The sequence below is a fragment of the Apteryx rowi genome, unplaced genomic scaffold, assembly GCF_003343035.1.
Source record: "Apteryx rowi isolate R43461 unplaced genomic scaffold, aptRow1 scaffold_559, whole genome shotgun sequence".
NCBI classification, from domain to species: Eukaryota; Metazoa; Chordata; class Aves; order Apterygiformes; family Apterygidae; genus Apteryx; species Apteryx rowi.
The window spans coordinates 103,020-125,655 of NW_020450826.1; the positions used below are offsets into that span (position 1 = coordinate 103,020).

Consider the following 22,636-nt stretch of genomic DNA (forward strand, 5'->3'; position numbering starts at 1 on the left):
TCAGGTTTAAGTAGTGGTGGCAGGAGCTTGCTCCTAGTGACCACTGTCAAAAGCTTAGAAGAATGGGATGCAGTACAGGGAACAGAAAGCTGTTTCCCTATTAGGCCAAAAAAATGACTTGAGAAAGCAGAAAGGCAAAGACAAAAAAGAGGACGAAAGGAAGGTTACAGCACAGAGAACCCGTATCCCAGAAAATACTGTGATGTAGTTGTCAGCTTTTCTGCTCCATGGCAGTTTTACTTAGAAAACAACCAGTAATAAGCCAGTTTTTCACAAAATACAAGGTATCTATCTTTAAGGTGCTATGCAGACAGTATATTCTATCTCCTCCTTGAAAGGACAGTAATGTTGATGTTTCTTTTTTTCATGTTGGTTTGCTTGGTGCAGTCACTTACTCAGCCACGACAGTAACCAAGCAGAATAGCATCAGAGCATGACAGGTCAATATTTTATTAGCTGCTAGTCCGCCCCGTGTTTTTAATTCCTAAAGATTTCCATTCTAGGGTCAAACACCTGTAAACAGAGGCCTTGGCCACTGCTCTATATCAGCCATGTAACATGGTTTTGTGTCTTGGTATAGGTTGCTGGCTTTCTGGACCCATGTGTGGACCTGTTTGTGGACACATATTCACATGGACACTGCTAGAACTGGAAYGGGATGGCTACAGGCATCCAGATACAAGGGAGGTTTTGAAACAAATGTCAGAGACACTTACAGGTGTTTACAGTTAAAGTGTGAGAAATGATGATGTTTTATGCAGGCTTTTTTTTTTTTTTTTAACCCTGTTTTTGGGGTATCAGGCGAATGAAGTATTGTTACTAGCAAAAAATATAACAAGGAGAGCCACTGGCAGCGTCCTTAACACGGATTTTGTCCAAGAGGGAGCAGAGAGAAAATGAGTTTGCTGTCTAGCTGGCTGCAGGTCAAGTCCCTTTCCAGAAAGGGTTTTGTGTGGGTGATAGTGCAGATTGTGACTCCTGTTTGGGCCTGGGAGAGATGCTCTTTTCAGCAGTCTCTGAATCACGGAGAAGATGGAGAGAAGAGCTCAGTGACAAACTCAGTCCTTCAACCCAACTAATTTGTCTCTTGTTCCCTCGGATTATGTGTGGACAATTCAAAAGCCAGGTCACAGCTGTTTTGACTGACTGGGCAACAGAGATTTGATCACTCAAGAACTAAAACCTGCCTCTATTTTCCAGTAAGGAAGTTCCTTCCCTTTCAAGAGGCGGCAGCTCATGGTAAGGCTGGATATTCAGGGAAGGGCTACTCTGTGAAAGCAAAATTGCAATTTGCCATTTAATTTCACTTTGATGTCCATGTCTTCCTCTTACCCATGTCCTAGTCAGTAAGAGCCAGCGACTTCAACAAAACTTAATTAACAATTCCAGCTCCAAACCATTTTTTTGTTACATCTAGGCCTACACTCCTTCCCTGTTCTTTCAAAACAAGTCTATGATTAGACCTGCTTCAAAGACAGATATTAAGGAATTATTATAGGAGATAATGATCAAACACTGCACACATCTCATACTTACAGCTAAATGCAAAGGACTTTTCGTAGCTGCAGAATCAGATTCCTCAAACATATTGTTGGTTTTTTCCAGAAGCTGAAAATAATAATAATAAAAAAGACAGTCTTAAAGCACCTTTGCAAAGCACAAATTCTAATGTTGCAACAACATCAGTCAAGTTAAAGAAAAAGTCAACTTATAGAAGTAGGCATACTTCATATGGGTGGGAAGGAGAGAGACAGAAGAGTTTGTCATTCTACAATTATATTTTATCAAATTAAGTATTAAAAAGAGCAGATAATTTGAATAGTAAACAATACTCTAATTCTAAGCATAAAATCAAAATGCTTGGACACAATTTTATAAAAGAAGCTTTCAGGTTGTTGTGCATGGAATGCTCTATGGTACCTGAAATAGATCCTATTTTGCATAATGACCTGTGGGTAAAAGAAATTGTAGATTGAAAGTCAATCTGGTTCCTACAGTCAAGATCTCCATGACTTTAGAAGTAACAGTAAGGAGTCCTTATCTGCTATTTAATTTCAACTGAATATACAAAAATTAAACTTTTTTTTTAATAAACTAGAATATGGTCCACTCATTCAATATCATTCACTCATCAGACGAATAAGAAAATTGGAAAGCCATAGGTTAGCATGTAGGATTTTGGCAACCTTATCTACTAAGCTTCCTGGAAATGATCTCCTGTACTGGCTGAATTCCTGTCTAAGCTTGACTTTTCCTTGGACTGAGACAGGTAAGTTCCGACGGACTATGTGTCAGCAGGCAAAGATATATTTTATTCTCAAATGTCTGCAGTGAATATTGAAGGACTCTGAGGAATAAATACTTCATAACCTTTCCTGTAAAATATTTTCAAGTTTTTTTCATAGAGTAAAGGTATAATATTTGTTTAAAAGCTTGTCATTAACATCCTTATCCTGATTAATTAGTCCTGCTGAAATCATAGGGRCTGCTTGGCTGAGGAAAGAAAAAAGAAGGCTTTATGGAGTAGAGCACTCTGCTCAATTCACATTAGAAAAAATGCTGTTTCATGAATACATAGGTATTGCATACACAAGCCACATCTGCCAGATCATTCTGACACGTAATTAGGACTGGCAATAATTATAACAGAGCTGTGAGTCATTCACAGTCATTTTTATGAATTTATCAAAGCAGAACCTGCTTCTGTAATGACAGTCTTTCAAAACACACCACATCCTTGAATGCTTACCACCAGGAAATGGCTAACACATTTCATAAAATGCAACATGCTTTTGTATAACCCTTTTAATTTCAAAGGATACCAAAGCATTTTAAGGCTTAACAAATGGGGCAGTTTTATCCACTCAGCAGGAGGAAACATAGATCTGCTGAGACCAAAACCCCTCCACAGTAGCAAATGGACCCTGGCAACTTATCTAATTCAGGCTGCAAAGAAAACCTCTACACAGTATTGACAATACTGATAATTCAACATTTGCGAGTAGCACCACTGGTGTGTGTGGCATTTTACTTAATAACTACTCAAAGGGTTAGTCTCCAAAAACCTTTATGACTGGAAATTAGCATTTTACAGAAAATTAATAATAGGAGACTGTGAAAGGAAAGAAAAGCACAATAAGTAACTACACCTGACTTGTAAGGTTGCTAAGGTGGCAAGTCAGTTCTTCATACAGTTATTTCTTGCTTTGTTTTGTTTTTTTGACAGAGTAAGGAGTTAACTAAAGGACTGAAAAAGCGGAAAGGAAAACTTTGTGACAATCTGGGCAATTCCAGGGCATGACACCGTGGAGGAATCCCCAGAGAGAGGGGTGCGAGCCTGCTGCAGGCACAGAAATACCTGCCTGCACAGCATGATGACGCTGTGCCCTAAATTCTGCTGTATGCCTCAACTTTTAGTGTAACAAATTAGTCTTTAATAGACCTACATCAAGGATAAACTTAGCCAAAATCAAGGCAGAATACCAACTAGTATTAACAGTGCATAAGGTGTCACAGATCTCTTATTAAACAAGGACATTAATGTAAAACATATGCAAAAAACTAGGAGATTAAGTAGTAATTTTGTAAATTTTGGGAATAATATAATGTTAGGACTGGGAAAGAAAGGTGCGCTAATGCAAATACCACTCATAAGCAAGCGGCTGTGCATATATTAACAGGTAATATGACTGTTAAATCATCTCTGCAGCTAAGGAGAAAAAAAAAAAATCAAGTCCCACAGCAGGTGTTCAGTACATTTGGGGCAGGTTTAGGAAACACATTTGGTCTTACCATGTGGGGCCATTTCTAATTTAAAATATTGTTGTTCTCTTTAAAGTATTATTTAGTATGGTTAAAATATCCTTATTTAATGTAAATGAAACAACCAGTGTTTGATGGCACCTAGGATTATTGTTAAACCATCTGTCGGATGAGTCCATCATCTTCAGAGACATTTCCCAAAGAAAAAGAAACATATAACATAGATGCAAACAGGGTGACACAGCAGCCAACTCTGAATACATGTGCATGAATTCCAAGTTACCCCAAGCATGTTTTGACTAAATGATTATTTTAATTCTTATATTCTCTAGTGAGTAAACAAACTAAAAACACCCCGCCAAACAAATCCAAGCGCTAAGCCTGTTCCCCTGGCTGCCTAACACTGGCTTGTCCTCTGAATCCATAAGGCCAGCACAGAAGCAGAGTTTAATTGCTTTTAATTACATCATTTGTTGAAATTTCAGGATCAAAAATCTTAACATAGAAATAGTTCTCTTAACTTGTCAAAAGGCTCCAAAAGTCTTCTGGAAAAAGGCAGATAATTGCCTTTTGAGTAGATAAAAAAATACATTGAAAATTGACAGAATTAAGGCTCTAAAGGAACAAATTGTGGGACTGAAGAGCCCCCCACAAAAAGTATCTCAATGACTTAAAGCTGCTTAGATTGATGCAAACTTAGACTGCAGACAGATGCAGAGATTTGAGCCTGGATCTTTTGCACTCCCATCATGTAGACCATGCTTCTTTTTAACCAAAAATTCTGCCTCAGAGCTTCTATGAAGTCCAATACATTGGTCTGAGGACCCTCTTCCCCAGTGAAGGATTTGCAAAATCTCACACATTTCTGTAAGTTTTATAGAAAGGCTTTTGTTTAGAGAAATCATTAGCCACAAAAAATATCCTCTTTAGTTGGAGAATTTCAGTTCAGCAGAAATACAGTGAAAGTCAGCTTTAAAAACGTGTGCTTCAAACGTGTTTTTGCTACTCTCCTCTCATTTGTCTCTATTGTAAAAAAACACAAGTGCTTTTTAGATTCAGACTCATTTGAAGATGTGCAATTTATATTTCTTCTCTGAACCACTTTGAAATTGGCCATGTTTTTCCAGAAAACAGACAACGTTGGCTCTGTTTCACATTACCCAATGCAAAGTTATTTTACTATCCAAAAAAGCATCATGCCAGTGAGATGCGTGTTCTTGATCCACAGCTCCTCAGACCAACTGAGGAAAAGCAACAGAATTCCTGGCACAGCTCAAGCCTCTACAAGCAACAGCAACCAGGAAAGCTGATTTAAATGAAAGCATCACACATGCAGTTGCTTTAAGTACATGGCATGCTGGTTAACAGCCATCATTCTTCTTGTTCAGGCCTGATCAGAGGGAATGCAAAGAATTGCAAAACAGTAAGTTTAAATAAAAACCAAAATACACAACGTGCAATCATTTTTCATTTACTTACTATATCCAATGGAGCTTTGCTTCCCTTCTAATTAAAAAAGTCATTTAGTATAATTAAAGACATAAATATTAAGGTATGATGGCAACCTGCAAGGTTTTTTTTTTTKTTGTTCTTTGCTGTAGAATAAACTGCATTGCAAGCACTTCACAAACAGAATCATAAGCCAAGACCTGATCCTGTGCCCATATCTACACTGTCCACCTACGGATGAAATACTCCTGAAGCAACAAGACTACAGCCCACTGTCAGGCAGCCCCTGTGAATACACACCAGCTGCATTACTTCATGGGGCAGGAGTGGAAAAAGGGAAATAATTTCCAACATGAATATTTAAGATCAATCTATTTGATACAAAATACTTTCCTATGCCAGAAGACGACTATCAAACACAACTGATTTTACAGCAATACTGGAAAGGAAAGTAAACAAGATACTCTATACTTCTCTTAAGGTGACAAAACTCCCAAACACCTCTGACCATAAAAGTTCTTGTAAGGACTTCACTGGAACGCAACAAGGATGACTTTGCCTCTCCAAGGGCTATGTGGACAAAAATAATTTTCCCAATCTGCTTCTCTCTATATCTTAAGGAAATGGCAAACTGGACATTACAGTCTTCCACTATTTCTTTGTCCTGTTCATGCTGGCCAGCCTGTTTATTTTTATTTTCTTAAAATTATAGCCAGTTGCTACCATTGTGAAATCTTCAGTGCTGCTCTGCAACAAATAGGAAGGTATTCATTTAGCTTAAAATGCAGCTATGAAGAACAAAGAGGCGAATGGGAGAGGGAGCAACGTTCCCAGCAACATGGGCCATCAGCAGGACACGTGCCCACTGAGGTCCCCAGAGCCAGCAGCAGGACAAGCGGGCCAGGCGCCGCTCCAGATGCCAAGGCATGCAGGCAGRACATCCCTGCCATAGGAAAGGGGCATTTCAAGAGCATCATCACACTAAGTAAATGCTGCTGCTTCTAATTCTCCAATTCTCATGTGAATGGGTTTGAATCATTGGTGCAGTTCTGGATAATAAGTAATTAGGTTTCTGAGAGAAGCTTGTTTTAATCTAACTTCTGCAATTCACTGCTGTGTCTGAAGTTATTCCTAGGAACAGACATGGAGGCCCTCCCTGTTAAAATACCTTGAAATAACAAGATAAGTTGAGATGAAGGAAACTTCTTAAGATGCATTTTTGTCTCTAGTAAAATATTAATGTTGATAGGGTCAAGTTCATCCCTCACACAATACCAATTCCCAAAGTGATATTGCATGCAGGATGAATCTGGCTCCTAGATTTGATCTGTGAAGTACCCAAGTAATGCACCATTCCAAGTGCATTACCTTCATTAGAAGAAAAAAATATTATTAAATTGATCAATATGGAGATCAGAAGGAAAGCCCACATACTGAGCAACCGATCACTGTGGCAAATTAACTTGTATGAACAGTTATTTAGGCTATATTTTGATTCTAGCCTGTAAATTCTGTTCAAAGCAAGCAGCAGTACAGTTCTGCCTCCCCAGCACTGCCAGGCAAAGATTAAAAATCTAGCTCTTCCTTTACTATACAGTAGGCCCCATGAGGCCCAAATCTGCCAAGATGGGAAGCTACTCTACACTGTCAGGGAACAGTCATGGATTTACACGGAAAGCCACTAAGGCTGTAGTCTGCCACCCGCCACCTGGCACACAAGTTGTGATCATGGCAGCCTAACCAACCACATTAAAAAGCTGGAGATTTGGGGGCTGGGCTCTGCTGTGCATAATTTAGGTACTTGCCTTGTACCAGCGTTTTCGGTATTTTGCTAAGCAGTCCCGAGAAACAAGCACTTAGCTCTTACCTAGGGAGCAGAGAGAGGGCCCTTTGGAAGGCCACCAGGGGAGAGACCTTCTCTCCTCAACGTGGGTCTTCAAAGGCGTCTCCCTCTCTCCAGGGACTATGTGGGGTAAAAGTAGAAGCTGCAAAAGTGTCCAGATTCTCTGCTGCGAGTCAAGTGTCCAAGTTATGTCAACAGGGTCCCGCCCTTGTGTGGGAACTTTTAGAGGCTGAGAAGATGGATACTTACTCTTTTGATTTACTGGTGGTTTGGGGAAGTTAAAGAGACTGAAACTAATTAGCTTTTTCTTAAGAATGTTCCCTGCTGCTAGTAACACCATTCAAAAAGGTCATGTGTCACAAAATGCTGATTTTCTTGGCCACAAGGTATAAACACAGGTTTAARCATAATGCCATGCTTCATCTGTTTCTGAACACAAACCCCTCTGCAGACTTCAAAATATTGATCTATACACACGCTGCAGGAGCCTTTACCTAACAAATAAAATTAGATTACCTTTTAAGCCTACAAATACCAATAAGCTAGTGACGGTTTCTTTTTAAAAGCCTGCCCATGTAGGCAAACATCTTCCCTTGTATAAATACCACTGAGGAGACCTGTGGAAACCCAGCCCCTACAGCTGCTCCCCGAGCTATATGACCTAACGCAATGCCATATGCCCTGACCGAATGCTCTTTTCATTGTATCTGGCAGATTTAAAAGAGTCAGATATTCTTTCCACATTTGTATTTAAACACCACACACACACACACACAGGTATTCAAGGCAGTAGCAGAAGTCCTTATCTCCTTTCCAAACTAGAGGAAACCTTTCTCCTGGACTCCTTGAACAGCCTCGACACTGTCAGAAAGCAGCAGATGCTAGTGCCTTGCTCCTCCAGCTGAGAAAAATACAAATAAAAAAATAAGAAAAGACAAAATCTGTYAGAGACACAGAAAAAAATACCCTCACAGGCCGCAGGCAAAACTGTTTCCCTCAGAGTCAGGGTGCCAGCAGGGTGCCGCAGCAAACGGCAAGCCCAGGATCCCGCATTCGCACATCCTTCACAAGTCGTTCTAGCCTTCTAGACAATGTTTTTACAATCAGAATCATCTAGTTTCCAAAATATAAAATCAAAGCCAAAATATACTGCTGTAAACTAACAGCATATATAAGCACCTAGCTCCTACTGGTAATTTAACTAGTGGATGCATATTGGATACTAATGCTGACATCAAAACTTAAGTAAAATCAGTCTACTGCTATTTGGGGGATCCTAGGACTGACAGAGGAATTAAGAATAACCCTAACAAAGCTTCCAACAATTAAGTTCCGAAATTCTTTTCTTATTGTGTTTTCTCCTTTGGTACCACTAAAGTAAATGATTTCAAGCTTCCTCTGAAAAAAAAAAAAAAAAAAAAGGATACACAGCGGTTGGGTTTGATCGGAAGGGTTTCTCGCTGCGATTCAGAGAGCTGCACGCTCACAAGCACTGAGCCACATGAGCACCTGGCTCTAGCCAGTCCCACAGCATTGATAAAGGCCCTTTTCTTACAAAGCATTTAAATACATGCTCAAGTTTTTCAGCATTACCAAAAGTTTTACTTCACATCACCTTCCTTGCATTCTGTGCCTGGGCAGCATTTATTTGAAAGCTCCTTTTACATATTATTGGCACTTTCTGTGCGAAAATAAGCGCCTGAATTCCTAACTGTACCAACTCATTTGAGAGACAAGCTAAAAAAAAAAAAAACAAAACTCTGCGCTGCACACGAAATAAGAGCTCAGAGCTCAGGAGCCGGCACGCGGGAGAAGCTCTCGCGCGCACAGGCGTGAAGTCATTCGCTCCGCGAAACCCAGCGCCCCCTCGTTTCAGACACCAGAGCTCCCCTCGAGTCACCGGTGCCGACCGCAGAGGAGGAGGGGGCCACGCGGCGAAGGCGGCTGGAGCTGTGCGCCCCTGGCAAAGGGGCCGGCGCCCCGGGGAGCCCCACCGCCGCAGCCGGACAAGCCCGCGCGCCGGGGCGCTTTCAGTGCTTACCCAAACCACGCTATTTATTAGTGTCTTACTCAGATGGATGAACGGGCAGACTCTTGCTGATAAGAGATACGTAAGATTAGGAGCGACCGCATGAAAGATTTACGGGGTTAGTGATTTCAGCTTCTTCACAGGTTAAGGAACTCCGTGTTTGAAAGCTTGGCTTACATTTTTCCAGCTGTTACAGCTGGTCTAATAAAGGTGCTTTCCTTCCCTGCAGACCTGGCCCGTAGCTTTGCTGCCCCGTTGGGATGCCCTTCCGCTGGCTGGAAAAGTCCCTGTCTGCCGGCTCCGCACGTGCGCGGCCTCGCAGACTGCCTCGGCCGGGCAGCGGGACACACCGAGGTTTGCCTTCTCTGTCGGGCGCGACTTGCCGTTCAGCCATATTCTCCTCCCTTCCTCAAATGAATTCAGTTCCCATTAGCCAAAAGGCAAATTTAATTTGCTGAGAGAATAAAGAGAGGAGCAGATTAAAACATCAGTTCTGACAGTCAGGCAAGAGATTTCGCTCCAGACAACATTTAATTCACTTGCCCTGACACTGCACAGAAAAGTTTTTTTTTTTTCAAACAACCCAAAGCACTTAACTGGCCTTCCAGATAGCGTTTTAATGTGAAATTACAATTTAGATTTCACTCTTTCCAGATCAATTAAGATTCTGCAATAAGAGATTATTTGAATGAAACACACCGTTTTTTTTTCAAACTGCTAGAGTTCAGTAATGCTACCAGCTCTAAAACATCAGCTATTGATCTTGACTGATAACCTTGACTACTGACCACTAAAGAAGTCAGGCCCAGTCTAAACAAACATGAGGTTATTTTGGGAAGTACAAAAGCAGATGGAAGAGACTGCGTTTCACTTGCTTGCAAGCACACGTGCCACCATTCAGCCTTCACAAATGACTCATCACAGATGCAGAAAGAATTCAAGAATCTGCTTTCACTCTCCTCTTTTTAGCTACGTCACGTCATTCATTGCAGGACAACTACCCCACTAATATCCCAGACAACCTAAGGGTCCTCAAGGAGAAAACTGTGGTCGAACACACGAATTTCATTTGTTTGGGTCAGAGGATATGACCTTTTCATTCTTGTTCTTTATTTCTCCTAATACCACTCCTCTTTCCACACAGAAATTTAGTTAAATTCCTCCAAAGGTATTGGACTCACATTGAACACAAAAGCCAAAAAGTCAAAAAAAAAATTTCATAAATCAATCAGTCTTTCCCAAACTGTACTCAAATATATAAATACTTTGTAATGCTGAGAAGCTATCATGCTTAAAGCACAGACCAGATTCCTCAGCTAAGGGAACTTCATTTGATACTACATCTTCTTCTTTATGTCTTTTTAAAAGTAACCATTTATTTAAAGTAGGATATTTTAAATATGAGTCATAAAGGCCCCAAAATAACTAATCTTACAAGATCCTTGATAAGTTTCCATGTATTCTGGAACACTGAAAGAGTTTCATTTCTTGATTAAGGCCTCTGTCCTACAAGCATTTACTACCAATATGTTCCCTGCTTAACTTTACGCACAAGAGCAGTCCCACTGGAATTTTTCATATGTGAAAAGTTCATTTGGTGGACCCTGAAACAAGGGAAAGAATCAAATCCCACAGGGTATCTTCTTCCCAACTTTTCCTCATTGTTTGGCAAAGTGCATGAGGGAAATATTAATTATCTGACTTGTAAAATCTGCCTCAGTTTTGCATCCACCTTGTCTTAGTTTTGACCAGAATTAGAGCTTCATATTTTATATGAACTTTTCCTCTGACATTTTTATGCCTGTAAAGAACTGTCTTGTTCTAGGGGGAATAATTCCTACATACTTCCATCTATGACCAATCAGTAATAAAATGCAAATATTTACTAAAAAGATAAGACAGTAAGGTAACAGTTAACTTGGCACTGAAAAATAATGTTTTTATTTCAATAATCCTGCCTGAAAATCTCTTCTTCAGGATGGAAAAGATTGGAAATCTTTTAGAAAAAGTGTTCTATATGTCAGAGTTCCTGGGATATATCTTATTCATGGTTCTAAGTTAGCATTTTTATGTAAGACTCCTAAATTCATTTGTCTTTTTATAATTCATTTCATCAGACTGATTTAAGCGCTAGGGAAAAAAAGTGTCATCGTGAAGCCCAAACAAGAAGTTTCCTTTCCTATCTACAGACATGTTTATATTGGAATCAAGGCTGCTGGGCTCCTACTGTTCCTTTAAAATGGGTGCCAGAGATAAATACTTCAGTAAGAGCAGCTAGAAATACTGTGAATCTCATTCCCCTTTGAATTAGCACTGAAGAGAAGAAAAACAAAAATGAGAAGCATCCCTAAGACGCAGCAGTAAATCCAGCCACGTGCGCCCCGGACCCGGGCAGCTGCCCTGGAGCACCTGCTCTGCACACCAGCGCTCAAAGCCAGCCCAGCCGTCTAACTGCACTCGGCAGGGCCTGGGCCGGGAAGGAGGAGAGCCCAGTGTTACTCAGGAGAGGGATAAGGCACAAGGGGTATTGCAATTTGCTGGATCTCCCTTAGTTTAGCTGCCAAAGCAGACAAACAGAAGGCTTGAGGAATAAGATGGCATTTGATGACTTTACTGTTCTCTCTGCCTACGTGGAAAAGAAGGGGCTTATAGATAAAAGTCATGCCTAGAAGCAAGCAAAACTTAGCGGCTGCTTCATTTAACTCTGAATAACTACAGCAGTCAATGTACTGTGGCTAACAGCTACCAGAAATAAAGATTATGGTTCGTGACGAAATCCTTGCCATAGGTCTGCCACAGAGAGCCCAGGAAGCGGCAGCTGAACCACCAGGTACCCGCGGCAGCGCGGTGAGGTCCTTTCCACCTGGCCCACAGGAATTCTCACTGTACCTTTTAGGCACAGTCTTCAAATAGCCACGAATAACCATAACTCCCTCAAAAACAATTCGATTACGTTGTGAGGTAGTGATGTCTACAGAAGATGCTGCTTTATCAGATGAGATCATTGACRATTGATGCTTTATCATCAATTGACAATTGATGTGAAATACTCTCAGCGCCAGAGACTCTCACCTTGGAATAACTGAATAAATGCAGGCACGAAGATTATTTCCATTTCATACCCACTGCACTTTTAGCTACTCAAGACTTTGGTCCCAGCTCTCTTGTCACAATGAATACAAAGCAATGCAAGAAAGAACAGTGTAAAGGTGGTGCCTGTATTAATCAATCAGTCACTGTTACTAAGTATAACTAGTTATTAAACTCAGGACTCAGTAACTCACTAGAACTAAGGGAAAACTCTCACATGAATAATATGAAATCAGCTGCTTCTGATGGGGGCTGTAAAGATGACAAGTTCTGGTGCTACTGTTAATCAAGCACAAACGCTTTGTAGTACATATAAATTTYGTATTCCAGAGATAAAGTGAAGTGCCTGCCAGCCTCTTAACACCAATAGCAAAATCCTGGTCCCCATAAAACTTTCAGGTAGACAGTCTAATACATGATAGCAGTCCTTTGCATGCAAAAGGCTAAAATTCATGGCAGTTTTCCTTTGCAGCTGTACACAGAATAGATGTATGATTGTAACTCTGCAAATGATACATGCCTTTGGTTTCTCTGCTGCAGCAATAGGCACAAATATGGGAGGATTAACATACAGAAACATGGAATTTCTCTGTCCAAACAGAGCACTTGCTGCATGGCTGTCTCTGGCCCACAGTTTGCATTTCAGCCTTCTAAATTAAAGAAATACTCAGCACCTCTGACACACGCTGCATTCCCAGTTCTTCCTTTTGCCTAGCGTGCCTAAGCAACACCGAGCCTCAATAGCAGGCTATTGTCTGTAATTGATGTATTGCCGGAAAACGTGCCCAGCAACAAGGAAAAGAAAAGAGAGGGGACCTTGCTCTGCACCCTCTCTGTAGCCAGTGGCACATAGGGACTATGATACGAAGGCTGAAAGAAAATCCCCYGGAGAAGACACTCATACGGAGAGCTCTCTGTGTGCAGGTCCTGCAAGAACCTGGTGATAAGACACGGGTATGACAGCGATACATACTGCTGCAGCCATACAAGCGTAGGCTAGTATGCAGCGCAAAGGAGGCTGCTCTATATATACACACACCCTTCAAATACCGAGAGCATTTGCTTTTGCTCCAAACCCACACCAGGCTCAGCAGCAAGCCCCTCCATCCCCACGGGCAGGATCGTGCAAGAACAACTCCAGGAGAAGGCTCTGAACACAGAAAGGCCAAGCAGCTGCCACAAGCAACAAAGGAGCAGTGATATTTTAAGCGTCCTAAATAAACGTGCTTGCAGGTGGGAGCTAAAAAGGCTTAACGCCTCTCCTGAAATTCTGACCCAGGGCTGCCCTGGTCTGATTACAGGTCAACATCTCCCAGCTCTTGTGACCTTGATGTAGGCCAACAGCAGTATTTCTCCTACGGTAGCAGTAACTGCCATCACTGATAAGTGTGGTATGAAAGCAGTGTGTGTTGTGCAGAAATCCTTTTTAATAATTAAGTACTCTGGCCCGTTAAACAAAGAAGGAACCAAACATAAAACACTAAAACAGCACACAGTTCTACTCTTACTAAAGTCTGAATATCTGTATAATTTTCTAATTATATCTTTTTTAAAGGAATTAGAGACTACTTATATGTGACACAATAATGGGGTATCACCCTCTGAATGTGCATCAAGCAGTTCAGTTAACCTCCATCTTCATGACACTTGCTTTATAACTCTCAAACTTCTCTGAACCCATTCTACACATCCTGCAAATCCGATTTTTGGCAAAAAATGTTTGGCTTTCTGCCAGATGCGATTTCTAATCACTCATGCAGGATTAAAAAAAAGTGAAAATTATGTTTGCGTACAAGGTTAATGTTGATTGTGGTAAAATTATCAATGCTGCTACTGCTGCATCAGAGGCAAAAAGACACCGCAGGTAAGCAGCTGACAACACACATCATTCAAAAGCTACTTACTCTCTCAGTATGCAAGTTAGTTAACATGACATCTACAAAAGGCACATACACTGTCATGCACTGGGAACTATCCTCTATGACTGGCACATTCACAAGGAATATTTTGATCACAGTTAAAAATTATTTGAGCCATTTTAAACACACACAAGCTCCACTAAAACACAACATGTAAGCATAACCTTGTTAAACAAAGACCGGATTATCAAGATTATCACATAGTTAAGCTACACCTGGTTGCATGTATTTGACTTTAGTACACCACACTGCAGGTATCTACAGCTTTGTGACTATCCAAAGAACTCAGAGAATAACCAACCACTCAGGGGAGTTCACCACAGCAGCGTGTACGTCCTGAGCACACTCACCAGTTCCAAGCACTGTCGGTGCCCGTATGCAGCGGCGTAGTGCACCGTGTTGTACCCCTCTTTGTCTTGCATGGATGGATTGGCATCATTTTGAAGCAGGAACTCTAGACACCTGGGAACAATTTATTAGTTTAATGGACAGCTCACAATATTTAACAGACTCGTTCCCCGCCACTACTAGGAGTGACACTGGAGACTGACAGTTAATTCTGTATTTCTAACAGCACCTTAAATCACTTATGGGTTTCCCTGCTTTCACCAGCTGTTCCTATATACATTTGCCAAATTTTTTATACAGGAAATCCCTGATCATCTTTGAAGATCTTCTTTATAAAAACAGCCTTCAGCTCAGCCTTTGCTGTCACTCTAGATTGTAAAATGATTTTTTATTACAAAACAAGAAAGAAAACTACATTTCTCTGTACCATGATGTACCCAATTCAGGAGAGCTAGAATTGTTACTATAATATGTAAAAACTCACTGATCAAACCATTGGTCTCCAAACACATACTGGTGGTAAGCTGAAAAATAAGGGCTTATCCTAATTATTTTCCTGGCATGTATGTATATAAATATATTTATTTCTTTGTTGGAAATGTCTTTAAAACTACATATTTTTCAAAGGATCCCTTCTGCTCTTAATAGCTCGTGGCTTTTTTTTTTCCTCTCATCTTGAAGAAATTATAATTTTCTTATTATTGCTTTCTTCCATAGCTAGAAATTCATAGTGAATGTAAGGCGATCATATTAAAAAAAAAGGAATTTTAAAACAAGGAAATAATAAGCAGCTAGATGAAAACGTCAGACTGAGCAAAGACATTGTGGAAGCCACTGGTCAACTTCTCTTTGCAACAAACAAAGCCAGCGCAAAACATTAAAATAAGTGCATGATACTAAAGAATTATTAAATTAGTAAATCAGCACATTTTCAGTTAGGAAAGAGCAACAAGCAGAGAAACAGAAATATTAAGGAATATGGTCACAGAGAAGAGCAGAAAGCTTTTTTCTTTAGGTTAGCCCTCATTAATGCTAAGCGTTCTCTTTAGCAGAGCAATGAATGAGCAAAACAGGGAGCATAAACTGCAGCCCAAAGCAGTGGCGTTCTCCAGAAATGGAGTCTAACTGCTGTATTGACTCCAAACTTACAATGCAGCTTCTTTTTCCTTCATCTCACTGGCTCTTTCAAGTTCTTCAGCATTTTCATGGGAGTTACCTAAAATATTCTTTCTTCTTAACATAGAGGACAGAAAAATGCAACTTATTTTCAAAATATCACATCAGTGATTTTGATGCCGTCTGCCACCCATCCCCAATCTTGCCTTCAGTTGATCTCCAGTCAACAGTAAAAATCACAAAGGTAAATGTGTGCACTGCATGGGCCTGCAGCTAATAAGTTTTCCAAACAAGGGAGACACCTACAACACGGCAGTTTATCATCTGGCAAGTCAACGTCAAACAAACAAACAAACAAACAAACAAAAAGAACAAAAAATCGTAAAGTTCTGATTTCTGCCAAAAACAGTTTGATCATCACTTTCTATAATCTCACAGTTTCCCTTGTGTCTTGTCTTTTGTTTCCTTTGCAGAGAGCAACTCAGGGTTACCATGGCTTGCTTCTTCCTACAGGAACCCGCTGTGCTTCTCTAATATTTGAGATTTGGAGCTCTGGGAAACTGAGACACTGATACTAACCTAGTCTCTCTTGACTCTGCATTAGCTCTGTTGCTGACTCTTCTCACTTTCTGTGAAATACTTGGCAACCCTGCAAGGATATCCCAGTCAGATTCTTTACAGAGCTGAGTATATCTTAGTATTCCTGCACGCCTGGCCCATTTTTGGCAGCCATGCATCCCAGCCAGATGGACAGCTGGCAGAGGATTACAATCTTTACACAGACATTACTTGGCCACCAAGGCTACCACAGAATATATACTTCCAAACTATTCTGAATCATCACAAATTTGTGGCTTAAAAGGTTTGTAGAAGTACAGTTTGCTAATCTGAATTCCTATATAACATACATATTCCAGACTGGATTCTGCACAAAGCAGAACAGTATGTACATACCTTCCTTAATGTTCAGTTTCCCATTTCTCATATCAAGATTTGACATTCTTCGCATGGGTAAGTAGCAATATGGTTTGTTTTACAAACCCAGGGTCTGTCTAACGTCCACTGCCTCATAAAGAAAACTTATTTATCAATACCAAAACCCCCTGAATATTAATTTGGTAAGCTCACAGAAGGTGCTCACATGCTATGCTGAATCAACACAGTTGTTCAAAGCTCTGACAATAGTAGGAGATACCTGTGCATTGACCAGGATTTTAAACATCTCCCATAACAGGTGAAAGTCCTACCTATAACTGCTTTCAAGGAACTACGAATCAGTGAAATCCCAAAATAAGAGTGTCTGAACAGAATAAGTGGTGATCTGTAGAAACAATAGATACTCAGAAACTCTAGTTATCTATTTAATGAAATTGCCTCCCTGCCTTCCCCTGCAGAAAGGGGTACGTTCATTCTGAAGACCATAAGCAACAACAGCTACCAACACAACTGAAGCAGTAGGTCAGCCTCTCAATTCTTGTTACACCAAGAATTCTCCCTGCACTTAAATTGCCCGCATCCAAAGTTAGAAATTTTGAGTGCACTTTGGACTGAAATTGCCTGACCTTGGGAGTTTGTCCCCGTTCAGCAGAAAAAACTATGCTGACCTACAAAATCAGGCTTGTTTACATGCAGGAGCCCCATCTACGGAGAGCCAAAGGCTGAAAAACAACACGCTGAATCACAGTTCTCAACACCAAGAGTAACAACTCTCTGTGACAGGACAGAATTAGAAACATCCAGTGGCAAAAGCCTTCATATCACCCTACTCTGCACTGTCCATGAAAGTCCCTCTCTAGTAGCAGCAAGCACAGTCCTTTGAAGATCCTGCTGCTTGCTACTCAGCGCTATTCAGGTTTAAGGGTGACAGGGAAGAAGCTTCTGATATTGGTATTATTGCAGCAAATGATTAAGAAGCCAATGATGTTCTGCTATGACATCCAAACTTCTACCATGAGGTTATGCAGAAGACTTCCTGGAGGGGCTCTGAGGTAGTATTATGCTGGAAAAGAACCATAAGCCAAACATTTTACCAGACCTCACTATACAAGAAATCAAAGAAAATAGTCCCTTGGAGTCTGAAGGAAAGAGGCAGGGAAGTAAGAGAAGCTTGGGAAGATCTAAAATAAATACAGGCGGCTAATAGTTTCAAGAGAGAACTAATAGGATAACTGAGTGTGTTTTACACAGTAGAAAGAAGTGATTGCCAAAATATGCAACAAACTGGGAATTAGAAATTGCAGTGACCAACCACAGAACTTGTAAGCTCTGCAGCCRATCCCCCCTTCCAGCCCTTTCCCACAAGACCAGCACTGCATTCTGTCCTCTCTGTCTTTAAAATCTCTAAAAAGCAACCTAGCTGGGAGAGGGTCAATGTTTTATGAGCTCTGAGAGTGGAGAGGTCGATGGATAGATCTATCCCATTTCTGCCAGCACGTCTGTCAGAACGGCAGATGTCTGTCTGTTGCTACAGTCCATCTGGAAAAACCTCTCCTCCTGTTGCCTCTTGCTCCCTCCCTTCCAAAGGGATGGCGGAGCACATGCAGAAAATTCTCTGATCTTCCTCTTGTGAGGAAACCACACAGAGGAAAACAGAAGACAAACTGTTGGGAGAACAGTTCAGTAGGACAAGGTGGCAACACTGCAAAACTGTGCGTCACCTCAAAGGTAAACTATGTAGCTGAAATACCACCTCATCTGGGGACTTGGTTTACAGTCGGAGCAATTCAGTATGGAGCTGTGCGTACATCTGAGGGGAATCCCCTTGCTAGCTTGATTATTTTTTGGTTCAAATGACATTGCAGCATGAAGATAGTAGCATGACGCTGATCTAGCAGAACACTAAACAAGAAATACAAATAGGCTTTCTTACTTGCGGTCCATGTCAGAAGCAGCAGCATAGTGCAAAGGGGTGCGTCCCCAGTCATCTGTTTCATTAACGTTGGCTCCCGTTGTCACCAGTGTCTCAATACAGTGGAAATGACAATTTGCAGCTGCATAGTGCAGAGGTGTCCTGGAATGCAAGTGCAACTCGTTAGCTCAGATTCTCATACACAGCATGGGTGATAAAAATAAATCTTAACTGTAGCACTCGCACAGACTTCCAAGTGACAATACCAGGTCGTTATGTTCTTACACTGAAATGCAAAGTTATGCAAATTTAACAAAATACTGTGTTAATATGAGGTTTTGATGCTCCTACAAGAAGAATACTGCTCCCACCAAGCCTAGTAGCATAGGGACCCTCCATCCATGGCTTGCAAACAACTTATTCCCAATGAAAGCCTCTGCTGTTGCTCTGTATACACGTGACTTTCTTGCAGTTGGGAGGCGGCAGAGCAAAGCACAGTGTCCCTCACAGCACATCATTCAGCTGGAACTGCTGCCCACAAGGAGCGTAGGAAAGCTTATTCCTAACAACTTCACTTTGCAGATGTTTCACACACCTAACACAACCATAGTGCTGGCTACACCTATTCCTGAGCCTGTTTAAGTTTCAGGGTTGAACAAACCTTAAAGAAATTCAAAGATAACTATAGAGTAAATCCTTCTCCTACCACCCCCAAAAAAGAAAACAACAAAACCTATGTCCTGGAGACACACAAAGCCTTTCTCTTGCCTCAAGAATATTCCCAAATGGGAGCAGATTAAGCTCTTTCTAACCCAAGGTTGTTCAAATGTACACTTTATGCATGAGAACTGGAGTTGACTGCCACACATTTTTCCACAGGCAGCTGAACTAGGCTTTATTATCCCCTTCCTTACAGTTGCTTTTTTTACACACTCACACATATAAACTCATCTGTTTATGCAGAATTTTCATAGTACTGTTGCGCTTTTATTTTTTATTATGCACACATAATCGAGGCTTTAAAAGCTTCTTTGCCCATAGAACAGAATTAAATTTGAGTTAGCTGCAGCCTGATAATCCACCTGCTATGCAGTGCTATTCAGCATAACAGGGGAAGCGTGTCTTAGTCATTAAACCTGCCTCTGCCTAAGGCTCAGCGCCAGTTGCTTGAAGAGCTTCAGCTGCCCAGCGTTAGCCCACAGAGGCAGCCCCCTTCAGACRATGAAACTGGAGTTAGGATTTAACTCCAAAATCATCACAGCGCAGTTCTGCAACATATGAGGCGGACCGTGACAGAAACATGGGGTGATCCTGTCCCTCTGAGGAATTCCAAAATCCAAGAAAAGATCCACTGTGCAGGAAAGTTCAGCATGCCACACACTTGGCACTCGCCATGCAAAGCCTGAATGTCATTCAGAGAGAGCTCATGTTGTTAGCACAATTTCCAAAGCGTTGAAATTTGCAAAGGCTCCCTCTGCTACGCAGAAGTCCTCAACCAATCCAATTAATTTGTCCCCTAAAATAAGCTACTTTTTATTTGGGGGAAGCTGTAAGATAAAAAAATCAGCCAAAGAATAGTTCACTTTTGAACCTGCTTCATTTAAATGGGACAGAAGAATGCCTTCATTTTTATTGAAATATTTGGCACACTTCCAGTGCGTATATTTAGAGGATATGACTAACAACCACTACTGCCCCTCCACCAAGCAATGCCACACAAAATGCCCGAGCCAGGCCAGAACCTTTCAGCTGTAATTCATTTACATTAGTATAATGACAAAAGCAAAAATTATCTGACAAAGAATTAACGAGCACGTTTAACCTCTCAGCACATTTACTACTTTCTCTCTGAAATAAGTAACACCACGAGTACTTAAGGAGGACCTGTGCAGTGTCTTCAGTTCCAACACAGCTGCTGTCTTCAACAGTTTACCTGGAATTCACCTTCCTCACCGACCTAAAGCAACCTGCAGAAGTACACACACCCATCGAGGTTTGCAGGGCTTAGAGGAAGAAACCTAAACTCCTTGCAGTGCTTTTGTACCTCACTGGTACAACTGAGGGTGGATGACAAAGAGCAATCCCTGATAAAATGGAAAAGGCCTGATCACTAGACAGGGTGACCCCACAGCTTTAAAAAACACTGCTTGCTACTCAGTTTTGCGCAAGCTCACTGTAGTGCTCATTTTTTCATTCTCATACATAACATGGGCAAGGGGAACCGTTTGCTGATATGGGAGTTTTATGCTGGGTTCTCTCAAACAGCTGCAATTTGGAAATATCTTCAGATAGACCCTAGACAACCTAATGCTTAAAGATGGGTATCCATTTTTAACATTTGGGAGGGTAGGCAGAAGAGTAACTTATTTATCTGAATTTCAAGATGGCAAGACAAGCCCGCATCTCTTACCATCCTGCCCGAGTCCCGGCAAAACTTGCGCACCTCCTGAGCTTGCCATGCCATGAGTAGCCTTTGAAGCCACCAGATGGCTTGCAGCGTGGGAAGTTAAGCACACTGTGCCGGTACCTATTCTGGGGTGGTAAGGCCATAATGGTGACGGATAACTGCGTGATGGCACTATCTGCTATCACATGAGACGCAGTGTGCTAAGTCAAGTGATGCTATTCAGTGGGCTACAGCTCTTCTCATGTTCTAAGTTCACTCTGAGGTTTTGGGGAATGACTAGGTTCCTGCTTCAGAAAACTTTGGCTTTGTTTAAAAAAAAATATGGGAAAATGCTGAACAAATATTCTGGAGCAATCAGGGAGTGAAATCTCTGCATCCATTCCTGGCATAGCAACACTAATGGCAACACTTCATATAGGGAAAAAAAAACTAGGAAGTATATCAAATAGCAGCAATCCTTTCCATCTTTACCCWGGTGCTGTCTTGGGCACAAAAGCACAAGAATCTAGGCAGTAAGAAAAGCAATAAGGAAAAAAATAAGCCTGTGTTATTTTTAAAACTGAAAACTCAAGAGGGTGAGCTTGGTTTTTATGTATTTAAWGAAGTCTGCACCTGTCTGTTTGGCATATAACTGCCGCATCCGAGTTCTGTAGGGAAGGCCAATCTATTTTACTGTTTAGTGTTTTTCATGAAACCTATGATTTCCAGACCAAGGTTGTCTTTCTTGTTTGCCTGATACTTTTTTTTTTTTTTTTCAAATGAGCTTTATGATTTACGTACCTCCCACATTTGTCCTTCTTATTAAAATCTGCTCCACTGCTTTGCAAGAGTTTTATACATTCAACGTTACTGAAAAGAGAAGTAAAGAAAAAGCATGAACAAAACAGAAGCTTACACCTTGGCTGTCCCTCCCCGCTTCAAAAGAAAAAAGTTGCTCCACTATTTGCCATGCAGAAATAGGGTATGGCCAACTACAACCACAACAAACTACAAATGAAGCTTTATAAATCTACTCCTTTATTTCTAGAAAAAAATCAGAATTCTCTTCCACTGAAGCAAAAATAAATCAATTATTTCAAGAGAGAGCAGTAAATATGATCTGAATTCAGAGTGCTTGGGTATTTCCAAAGGGTGCTGTACTCTAATGCTTCCCACACTGAGCTGGTATTTTATAAGAGAACCTTAAAAGAAAACTGTTGCTAGCTTATAAAATACCAGTCTAATAATGAAGAGGTGACATTTAACGAAGTCCACCCCCATTCAGCAAAACATMTAACAGTAAGCACTTTGCTCAAATTCTGTTTATTTCAGTGAGATTTAATCACAACAGTTAGTTTTACATTTATTCTCACATAATTTGTTGAATATTGATAGATTTAAGCATGTGTTTAAGTGCTTTGCTGAATAAGGGGCATAGATATTTTAAACTGCTGTTATATCAATATTGCATTTATATCAGTGGGTGAGTTGGGCTCTGTTCTTTATATCTGTTTAAAGAATTTATTAAATTATAACTTCTTCTTCAGCTTGTTTAAACTCAGGTGATTCTTAATGGAAAATAAAACAGCTGAATTCTCACATCTTTTGTAATTCAAGCAAATAAATGTATGAGAGTAAAGCAGAAAATGATGTAAAGATGCCTAGCACTTTCCAAGACCCCTTGTCACTCACAAGGGCAAAGAATCACTTCTGTTCAGAACCAGAAGTGCAGGCCTTTGAAGTATGTTCTCTTCCTAGTACCCATACAACTCTGATCAATGTAATGGCAGTTACAGGCATATGTCAGAGGAAAAAAGAAAAAAAAGAAAAAAGAAAGAAGAAAAAA

General features: G+C 40.8%; 1 protein-coding gene across 3 annotated transcripts in view; it reads right to left on the minus strand.

Moving 5' to 3' along the window:
* ANKRD44 (ankyrin repeat domain 44) overlaps positions 1-22,636 on the minus strand; it is a 120,182-nt gene that overhangs the window by 21,360 nt on the left and 76,186 nt on the right. For all 3 annotated transcript variants that reach the window (XM_026081647.1, XM_026081646.1, XM_026081645.1), the window contains exons 13-17: positions 21,592-21,660; positions 18,426-18,566; positions 15,590-15,673; positions 14,443-14,554; positions 1,537-1,608 (exon numbers count right to left, since the gene is read on the minus strand). In XM_026081647.1, the coding sequence (XP_025937432.1) occupies positions 1,537-1,608; positions 14,443-14,554; positions 15,590-15,673; positions 18,426-18,566; positions 21,592-21,660 (478 nt within the window). The remainder of the gene's footprint in view (positions 1-1,536; positions 1,609-14,442; positions 14,555-15,589; positions 15,674-18,425; positions 18,567-21,591; positions 21,661-22,636) is intronic.